General features: G+C 39.6%; 1 protein-coding gene across 6 annotated transcripts in view; it reads left to right on the top strand.

Annotated features, from left to right (window-relative positions):
* The first annotated feature begins 342 nt into the window (after nt 1-342).
* ADGRG6 (adhesion G protein-coupled receptor G6) overlaps nt 343-11,131 on the top strand; it is a 136,848-nt gene continuing 126,059 nt past the window's right edge. For 4 of the 6 annotated variants that reach the window (XM_019653790.1, XM_019653787.1, XM_019653792.1 and 1 more), the window contains exons 1-2: nt 343-921; nt 8,767-8,867. In XM_019653790.1, the coding sequence (XP_019509335.1) occupies nt 920-921; nt 8,767-8,867 (103 nt within the window). In that variant the 5' untranslated portion in view covers nt 343-919. Of the gene's footprint in view, nt 922-1,281; nt 1,401-8,766; nt 8,868-11,131 lie in introns of those variants that run through there. The other 2 variants (XM_019653788.1, XM_019653789.1) reach the window with 2 other exon arrangements.

Here is an 11,131-nt window from a genome sequence, read left to right as displayed (position 1 = left end):
TGGCTGGGAGCGCGGAACCCAGCAGGCAGGGCGGAGATGCGCCCATCACCTCCTGCACTCCGAGCCTCTCATTTGAGCGGAGGGTCTCCTGGGTTCAGGGCTCACGGCTTTTGGGTGAACCCCGGGCCGGCCCCGACCCCTCCCGCGTCTGGGAGCTGGGCCTGGCCTGGAGCCAATCTCCCATCGCCACTCGGCCCCCGCATAGCTCTCCAGGCTGCCCGTCGGGGGGAGCGCCCCTGCTGCCCGGCAGCGAGACTTCGCCCTCTCTGGCGATTCTGGGTGGGGCGGCTGTGCCTGCCGGACGGCCCCCGCCGCCTCGCGCCAAGCCTGGGACCGCCCCAGGGCCTCCGGGGCCCGGCCAGACGCCGCGCGCGGCCGGGGCAGCCGCACCTGAGTCCGTAGCGCGGGCCAAGCCTCGGCGCCGGAAGCGCGGGTGGAGTGGCCCAGCCCCCGGAGCGGCCCGAGCCCGCGGGGAAGCGGTGGGGGCGCGAGACCCACACCGGGGGGACCACGTGCTGCCTGGCGCCGGCAGGGGCGAGGACCTGCCGAGTCGGACCCCTCCACCCGCTCGCCCACCCGCGCCCGGCCCCGGGCGCCTAGCATCAGCTGTCTCCACCGTCCCGACCTAACTTTCCTTCAACTCCGCAGCGAGGAACCTGCCGCCCAGCCCGCCCCCTGGCCCCGGGGAGCCGCGCTTGCACCCCCGCAGCGCCGTCCTTCCACCTTGCGCCGCCCCTAGCGCGGGCGAGGAGGGGTTGCGGGCGAGCCCCATGAACTCTCCAGAAAGAGCGTGAGTGAGGGTCCGGCAGCTGCGCTCAGTCCGGGCGCCCAGGGTCTTCTTTGGGGGAGCTCCGAGCAGCAGCGAGACCGCGGAGGATGACCGTGCGACCCCTGGGAACCTCAGCGCAGTAATGCCAACATGTAAGTCTCACCGTTCAGCTCAGAATTGCATCACACCTTTACCTGTATACCCCCTTCCCCCACCCCCTCCACTAAATGGTTTTGTAAGGACTTCGACTGTATTGACAAAATAAACCGGTTTGTCTTCAGTTTGCCAACCCCCACCCCCCCACACCCCCACCCCAACCCGCCCCAGGCACTGAGGAGTGAGCTGGTATTGCCAGACGGAGGTGTGACATGTGTGTGTGTGTGTGTGTGTGTGTGTGCGTGTGTGTGTGTGTGTGTGTGTGTGTGTTTGTGGCTTTTTTTCCAGGGAGAGGTAAGCCTCACATTTGGGCGGTGTAAAGCATAATAAAAAGGGCAGGGCTTCAAGAATGGGGAAAGCCTGTTTTCGATTCAAATTAAACAAGGAATAACAGGCAAGGTTCCTCCATCCAAAGGCCTTGTCCTGCCAAGAAAGCGCTCTCCTGGATCCGCACCTGGGGGCTTGGAAGGTACTGGTACGCTGAGAAAATGTTGACTTTACACATTGTCACCCTTGACTGTAGAAGTTATTCTTGGATCTTTGGGTTATTAGAATGGTTTTGAAAAAGCTTGCAGAAAAAGTTCTTGGTTGTACTTTGCAGATTAAAAAGCAATTAATGAATATGCCATTTATGCGATAGGATCTGCGAGGGAACTTGTGTAGAATTAGAAGTGGGAGGTATAGGGCAAAAAAAGGTTAAGGAAACCTAATATGTTTTGCTTGTACGGAATTGTCATCTAAGTGGTGAGGTGCCTCAACGACCCTGCGAAAGGGCCACTGGGCACCGCCTGGCCTCCCAGAATGGAAAAGAGGAAGATTGTTCTCAAAAGGGCCAAGCTTATTTTTGTGGCCAACTCAGAAGTTACTTTTTCTTGTAATATGTAATTTTACCTCTGGTGTTTTATTTACTCTTGGACAGACACCCTGATAGACATTTTACTCCTTTCCACTAATATACTAAAGTTTCTAGAAATTGATAGTCACCCTTCCTCCCCCAACTCTACTGGATCCTTATTTATTTTCACTTAAATTAACTCTTTTAGTTTAATACCTAGGAAAAGACTTACTCCTCAGGCCCTGTCTTTCCCTTTCTTTCACCTTCCCAGTCCCCCCAGTACACAATTTTAAAATAGGAAAAGAGTCATGCCCACAAGCCTAGCGCTCTGTAGCTGTGTCCTGGTACGGAGCAGTATTATTAGAAAGGAATCACTTATTTTTATTAAAACTGTATGTGAAGTAATTCCACATGTGTGAGTTTTACAGTTTCATTTCTGCCAGTGGATTCATCAAGGTATAGCCTGATATAATTTATTTTGGGATACAGCCAACAGTCTCATGTAGGAGTTGTTCTCATATAAAGACGGCACATTTTGAATGAATATGAGTTTATTTTAAACTTCAGTTTTTCCTGAAAAATATAGTAGGGTTTTTAACAGCATATGATTATCTAGCTTACTTTCAGCTTTCCTAGGTAATGTAGATCTTACAGGGGGAAAAGCACATTACACATAAAAACAAAGCATGAGTACCAATTTTTGAAATACAAGATGTGAAAATGACCAACAGGTAATGGAAAAATACCCTGATTGTGAAATTAAGTTACATAGTCCATTTGAATTTCTACATGATTAAAAAATCTTAGGTCATTATAGAGTGAAGGCATAAATATTTAATCACATATAGAGTTTAGTACTCTGATTTGAGTTTCTTTATTGAGCTATTTGACTGAAAGTTTTTCCATTTCTTGCCAGATTATAAGTTTTTTTCAGTTTTGCTGTTTATAATTCATATGGAATGGTTTGAGATGATCTGATTCTTTTGATATTAATATGTTAGAGTATATGGAAATAACACCAGCCTTTCCAAGGTAAATATTTCTACTGTCTTCTTAAAAAATGTTAAAATGAGGAACAACCTATATTATCTTTTACATTTTAATTTTAATAGCTTCAAGTGTATAAACTATTTAAGTGCATGTTCTGCTTACTCCTTGTGGAGAAAGAATGTTTATATACATAGTGACACCCAAGTTCTGAAATTACAGACTTTTATAAATATATTTTGGAGTTGTAGTGCTTGCATATTTTTCATACCCTAAGAAATTTTGTAGATTTAACAAGACTTGCATTAATTGGTCTCAAGTTGCATGAAGCTACTGTTCCATTTATGGCTTATATAAATTACATGACATTGTGCTTTTCCAATGTGAATGGTGAATGAAGCTATTGTCTCTTGGCTTATGGGAAATATTAGAAGCTTGTAGTTTTACTGCCTAGCTGGACACGTCACTCTGATTTCTGGAAATAATGATTTAAAAGAGAATCAGTTTATATATTAAAAATACACTGACAACTGCTTCCTTAAACCTGACCATTTTTCTAACTGCCCATATCTTCTATAGTTTATATTTCTGATGGGATAGTTAAAAGTTTCTAAAGACTATTTAGACTTTAGGCTAAATAGAAAAAGACTTTGTTCAATGTGTGTGGCATGCTTGAGCAAAAACGGTATCTTTTTCCATTTTCATTTCTATTTGGATGGCATTACATTATCTACATTGAATGCACACTGAGTGACGGAGTGGTAGCATTGAAAGGACATTTCAATTGTTACTGAAAATGTCGGTAAAACTTGAGTGTGGCTACCTGAGTATCATCTTACTTTCCCTCACAAGCATTACTCAGGGTGGAATTATTCAGGTTCCCTCAAGGAAATCAACAGTACTTTGAGATTACTGTACTTAAAACATTTATAGCAAATATGACAAAGGCTTAACATATTTAGTATAGAATTGGTAAAAAAAATTCACAAATCAGTAAAAAAAACAAACCATTTATATTGTAATAGAAAACTAAGCAAATAACTTGAACATGCCAATCCAAATAAAGGAAATCCAAGTGAGACTCTATTTCTTCTATCAAACTGGCAATGATTAAAGCAGCAATGCTCAGTGGTGATGAGAATCTCTTAAGATCAACATTGATACACTTCAGTGTAAATACGTATATGTGTATTTAACTTTGTTTAGAAATCATTTTAAACCTACAGAAAAGTTGCAAGAATAATATAGAGAACACTCTTATACAGAACCACTTATCGTAAATATTTCTGCTATTTATTTTATCATTTTCCTGCCTCTCTTTTTTCCTCCACCCACCACTCTCTGTGTACACACACACACACACACACACACACACACAATTTTTTTCTGAACCACTTGAGAGTACGTTACATATATCAGGGCTTTAGGGTTTACTTTTTTAATGGAAAATTTTATTGAGATATTTGTCGATTGACATGCAGTCGTGAGAAATAATACCGGGGGATCCTGATGTTCCCAGTTTCTCCCAGTGGTAACATTTTGCAGAACTGGAGCATAATATCATAACCAGAATATTGATACAATATTCGTCTCTTTTTCAAATTTCCTGAGTTTTACATGTCCCTCTGTGTGTGTGTGTGTGTGTGTGTGTGTGTGTGTGTGTGTGTGTGTGTGTGTAAAGGCAAACATCTCAAGTTTACCTTTTAAATCACCTACAGCACAAGCCAGTTATGCACGTTACAGTTCAAGTAAGGGTCAAGGTTTGTGCAGATTTGAAGAATAAACCTTTTTGAAGAAGGGGTGAACCCAACTTAACAGAACTCTAATAATAGAGTAGCATTTTCTCTTTCCATTCATTGCTTAGGCTCAAGAACATGATCTTTAACCAGAAGAAGAAATATAATTTTGAGCAAACTTGAATAAACAAATTACCATTGTTTTCATTCTGAAAGAATTAAGGTATTCTCTGCGCCACTGCTCACCCCCTTTTGTGAAAAGCTTTGCTGCAGAAATACAGTTGGGATATGGAGAATGAAGTTAATTCTAATTATTGATGGTATTAATAGAACTAGTACCATATCAATTTCTCCACTATATTCAACATTTCTTCATTAATTTATCTTTAAATGGTGACATTTAGGGGAGCCAATAGGAGCAAAGAGATGGAAAATGGTAGGTTTTTTAGATTATTCCAGTGATGCATTTGGGTTAAATCAAATCCACAAGGGGTTATACCCACATTGAAAACAATTCCTATAAAAGGGTTAAGTTCTCAAGTTTCCTGAATCAGGAATCAAGCACCTTGCATTTTGTAGTCTATACAGATTGAAAAGGAGAGCGAGTTTGCAGTCGAGGTAGGTTGGTTTCTCAAAAAGGGCTGTGAATTGGAAGCCAGATGACTGGGGGGAGTGTGTGTGGGGGGGTGTTTTGGCTCTGTCACCGCTGATTATGTGCTCTTGAGCAAGTGGTTTAATGTATAGTTCTTCCACCTGTGAGATGATAGGTTTTACTGTGTAATTTTTAGATTCTGTTCAGAAGATAAAGTCTGTGACTGTTTTACTTAAAAATATTCTTGTTCTCTTCAATAGAACTTTGAGGCCAAAACCCAAGCAACACAAGATTGGGCTATGTTTTTTTGTAGTTCTCATTAAGAACCCTAGTAACCCTGTTTTGGATTTTCCATTCTTATGAGAAAGTTGTTTAAATCTCAGGGATGTGTCTCTGCTAAGTGATCCCCTGAGAAGACACACAGTGCTTTCCTTCCTCTGTTCTATTCTTAATTTACTTGTTTCTGTTCTTTAGTAAACAGTAAAGTGGATGAAAGTTGGCGTGTCATATGGTTTATGTTTGGTTATAAGTGCTTGCCTAGTCCTGGGTTCCTTTTTTTTGGGCAAAATGATGGAGTATTGGGAACTGGAATGCATCAAGCCCTCCGTTGTCTGATAGGACTGCAGGCAGCTTTTGTAAAACAGCTTCAGGTTTGGGTATAGAATCCCTAAGGAAACTTTTATAGCAAAAGGAAATTGTGTGAGCACACGAAATAAACAGTATTGAGTGTTGCCAAGCTGATGAACTGAACTCCCTGGATAGTGTTTAGAGAGCATGTGAACTTAAGAGGGGGTCATTATTCACGTATTGATGAATGGAATGTCACATGCCACAAAGATTCAAAGGCTGGTTGTGCTCTTAGGCTGCTATTCCTGTTGGTTAATATCGGTAAGGCTGGCAGCCAGGATTGATTGACATGCCTCTATTTCTCTGGGCCTCAGTTTCCTCCTCTGAAACAAGGAGGCTAGATTTCATTTTTGGACCTCCCGGCACTAAACTTTTTTGAATATATAATTGCACTTTTGTCTTAGAGGCATATTCATTCATCTTCAGCATGAATGGGAAATGCCTCATTTATCCAGCATCCATGGAAAATGGGCCCATTCTTCCAAATGAGTGAAATGTCTGTGCGACAGAAGTTTATCGTTTACCCTTTTTGAAGCCCTTACTAAGTGCAGTGTTATATCTAGTCCTCTTTAGTGGATAATATCCTACTTACAGAAGAGGAAATAGGCTTAGAGTTTAAGTACTTGCCCCCACTCCCAACCCCCAAACCACACAGTAAACAGGGGCACCAGGATGTAACTCTATGCTATTCCATTATTATGGGGACTTACTATATCATATTGCTTCTCATAAGCAGTAACACTGCTTTTAATTGCAAATATTTGGGATGAGTGTATTTGACAATGTACCTTTTATTAAAAAAAAATACTCTTCAGACCTTAAGCTTTCCCTAGTTTAGAATTTCCATTAGGAACTATATGAAAATAGAACTTCTAGTTTGGTGAATATAAAATTGTGACCTGAATACCAGACACTACTTGAAATTTTGTATCCATGGCTGAATGAATAATCCATTTTATTTCTGTTCCCAGGTGATCCCAGAAGTGGCCACAAAGTCAGTGGACTGGTGTTGGCTCGTGGCATTAATCCTATTGTCCATTCTTGTTTAAATTTTTTCCTTTGATTTCACTGTTGATAGAATAACCACACTTAGAATGCCTGGGATGATGGTCATAATAATAGCTAATATTTATTGAGTGGTTACTGAGTGTCAGGCACTGATCTTAAAAACCATGGTCTGATTTAATCATCTGACAACTCTGTGGACTACATTCCACTGCTGTTCCTAACTCACAGGTGAGGAACAGGAGGCACAGGTTGTGGTCAAATTAATGTCCCAAGGGTGGCATAGTTTGTAAGTAGCAAACCCAGGTCTGTCTGACTTTAGAGCATGTCCTTTTTGCTGCTGAGATGATCTCTAACAGTAAAAGGCAAATTGAAAATGCGGGCTCGAGGCAAGTGCAGGAATTACTTCATGTCTGTGTTTGCTTGAGTATTTCTCTTCCCACTTTCCTGGTGTTCTGTTCAGTACAATATAGCTTACTCCAGATTAGCCATCTTCAGGTAAAGAAGGTTTTACAGTTGACCCTTGGATAACATGAGTTTGACTCTTGAGTCCACTTATAGGTGGATTTTTTTCTATAAACATACAGTTGGTCCTTCGTATCCCTGGGTTTCCCATCTGAGGATTCAACCAACTTCGGATGGAAAACAGTATGTTCAGTTTGCAGTTGGGAAGCCACAGATGCAGAGGGATGGCTGTACATGTTGTTCTGTACCCGTTTATAGAAGGGACTTGAGCACCTGTAGGTTTTGGTATCCGCGGGGGTGCTGGAACCAACCCCTGCGGACACTGAGGGAGGACTGAAGTTATGAGCCCTAAGTTATGCGCGGATTTTTGATTGCACAGGGATCAGCACCCCTAACCTCTGGGTTGTTCAAGGATCAACTGTACTCTGACTCTAAAGTATCTTATAATTAGTTGCCCCTCTTTTTAGAAATAAAATGACTCTCAGTTACCACTTGTCATCAAAGTGACAAACTCCCTTTGATCTGAGGACGTCTTACAGCTACTTATCTGTCTTCCTGCTTCATGACTCTCTTGCTCACCAGTCCTTTGAGGGTGACTTTTGGTGACTGACTTATATACTTGCTGCCTCTTTTGATGGCGCTGAGTCAGTGAAAAGTATCCAACCACTGTTTTGAGCCAAGATAACATGGCTGTTCCAGTCTAAATCATCAGTATGTATAATTTTGAGTTTAAAGACAAGACCATTGTACGGAGAATTATTTGAGAGTTTTCCAAGCACCACCCCTCTGTCTAATGTCATTTACTAGTTTCTGTACTTGGTGTTTATTAGCCATTTGAAAACATTGATAGCTAGATAAAGAAATTAATCTTATTTTCTATGTTAATGCTTCATTTTAGAGGAAAGAAGAGAGCTTAGGCAATTTAATTTTAATTATCTCCATTTCTGAAACAGCAGATATTATAAAATGAAAATATTCCCTTAAAGTCTGAATTTCTGGGAGATTATAGGGGATGTTAAGATTATCATCTTCTTGCTACCCAGGTGGACATGTGACTAGTGATGCTGAAGGCTGAAGCTGAAATTGCTTTATTTTAATTTAATTTAATTTTATTTTTTTGGCGGGGGGCGGGGAGGACAGTGTGTTTTTTCAGAACCCACCAGTTCCAAGTCAAGTAATTGTCTTCAGTCTAGTTGTGGAGGGCGCATCTTAGTGAGCCATGTAGGTATCGAACCGGCAACCTTGGTGTTATGAGCATTTGCGCTCTAACCACCTGAGCTAACTGGCCGCTCCTTTATTTTTTAATAAATGATTTCTTCTTTGAATGATCTGAATATTTTCCCATCTTTATTCAGAGATCACCTAGTATATATTCTCTAATATGGAAGGTGCCACCAGGTGGCAAGTAAAATAAATGCGAGTTTTTTCTTTTGCCTTATTAGCCTAAAGGAAGTGATTAGGTCATCATCTTTATTGGGAAACAAGATTGACAAAGGTTTCTGTTTTCTGGTTCCTGTTGGAAACATTTTACTGTCGTTGTCCTAATGCTTGACTGCCTTCTCAGAGGCCTGACCATTGCTTTCTTCCATTACAGGATGTTTCACTCAGGTCGAATGTGGAGCTGTCATTGGAAGTGGAAGCCAAGTTCTCTTTTGTTCTTATTTGCTTTATACATTGTCTGTGTTCCTCACTCAGGTAAGTAAGACTTTTTCAAACTCCTAATTTAATCATGATTACATTGCCTTCAGTGTCAGTGTGCTATTTGTTTAAGTAACCTTAACTTTATTGTCATTCTTTTCTGTTTCTGTCCCTAAAGCTGTTGCTGTCCATGGCCTCTCATGCCTCTCCGAATTCTGTGTGAATACTATTGCTTTGATCATTGTTTTAGTTTTTAATGAGTATAGTTCTTTAATCTTTGCTGCATTTCTTTTAGCTTTATTTATTTATATAGCCTGTGTTGAGTGACGAGACACTACATATCTGTCATTAAAAATGTACTAGCAGTTTTTTCTACTATTGAATAAATATCAGCATTTAATTTTCTCTCTTTTCAAGTTTTCATGTAGTTATTTATAGAATGTAAAGTATAGACTTTGCTGTTTTTATTTATCCTGATTTTACTGCCATGTATGAGACGGGAATTTGAAATTTAAGTTTTTAGGCTACGAAGTTTATTTAGTTGACTTAAAATGATATGAAAAGTCAATTTTAATTGCAGTAGTTTTGAAATTAAAATGTCTAGTTCTTGTAATTACCATTTTTTCTGAACTTTGAAACAAGATCCTTTTAGCTGCTGTTGAAAGCTAAATTTTCTATAAATAGCTAATTATATGAATAAGCCAATCAGAGCCTGAGGAATGCAAAGTAAATTGTTTGTTTATTTGCTTTTGTTGCTGATCAAACTGCCTTTCTCTTAAGTCACTTTATTTTACTCATTTTTTTACTGCTTTATATATTCAGTGTATTATATTTTCCTTTAGAATAAAATCATTACTCATGAAGTCTTATATATTTATTACTTGGGATTTTAACCAAGATGTTATACATTTCATATTTATAAAATATCTGTATGTTATAACTAATACACTTAATCATGGAAATAGATTATCTGCTAAAATTGCTTATGTATGGATCAAGAAGTTCAACTTGTATTTAACATATAAGTTCTTTTTTTACAAGCCCTCAAGTATTTTAAATGTTAAGCTGCTTTCTTGGAAATTCCCTGGCACTTGTTTAGTGGCTTCAAAACAAAACTGATCTTTGAGTGAATGTTTTTGTGTATGTGTTTCAATTATAAAGTCACTCTTTCTGTGACTTTCATTACTGGAAAGAGGGAACAAACTTGTAAGGGATCTGAAAATTACATAGATATTGGATTTTTACCATGTACAGTGTTGAACTACTTCTCAACTTTCAAAAGGGATCCTTCAAGAGCCAATTACATGATGTAAGATAAATTATGAGATTAACATTAGTTGAAGTCTGTTTATTTTCATTTTTTGTAGGTCATGGCATTTGTAAATTTTCAAGCCTTCTTCAGACCTTAAACTGGGACTTTTTATTTTAGGCGTCAACATTCTGATTGATATACGCACATTCATTATTTTAGTCGTTTGATTAAGTGAAGTGAAACACGTAGACTGATTCAAAGGTGTCATCTGTGCTGGGACTAGGGTGAGGCAACAGAAAGCACCAAATGTACAAAATTTTAGGAGGCACTCATTCTCAAGGTCATAGGAATCAAAGTACTTAAATTTGTTTTTAAGCTACTCTTTCACAGCAGAAACCTTTCTTTAAAATGTCTTGCATTACCCAACACTTGTGCATTGGGTAAGGTTTTGTGACAGATAGTTACATGTTTATTCATGAAGCCAGAATGTTTTGTATCTATATATCTGTGAACATGATTCACTTAAAATACCCCCACCTGATACATGAATATCTGAACTCACAAAAATACTTTAGGGAGCTATTATTATATATCTAATATTATTAAAGTACTGGGAAAAGGGCACATGTGAACACTGTTGGTTCTGTCTTTTGGGAAAGTGATTGGGAAACATCCTTTTAAAGGTAAGAATGTGTCTTCTCTTTGACATCACTCCCACATGTAGGCATCTATCCTATGAATAAACAATAAATATATAGAGAACTATGTACCAGTGTGTTAACTGCAGCATTGTAATAGCAAGCAATCGGGAAAGACTCTAATTGCTCATCAACAAGAGAATGGTTATAAAAATATTTTACATTAATAGCGTGACATACTGTGCAGCCATTCAAAACAATGTGGCCAAATTGTGTATATTGGCTTCAAAAGATGTTCATGATATTGTTAATTAAAAATCAAGTTGCAGAACAATATAAAATTATCCCAAATTTGCAATAGTTTGTATTACAAAGCTGGGATGTTTTACGTGTGTGTGTGTGTGTGTGTGTGTGTGTGTGTGTGTGTGTGT

The sequence above is a fragment of the Hipposideros armiger genome, unplaced genomic scaffold (assembly GCF_001890085.2).
Source record: "Hipposideros armiger isolate ML-2016 unplaced genomic scaffold, ASM189008v1 scaffold_206, whole genome shotgun sequence".
Lineage (NCBI taxonomy): Eukaryota > Metazoa > Chordata > Mammalia > Chiroptera > Hipposideridae > Hipposideros > Hipposideros armiger.
Note: the sequence above shows the minus strand (reverse complement) of the source record. Positions and strands in the feature narration are given on the sequence as shown.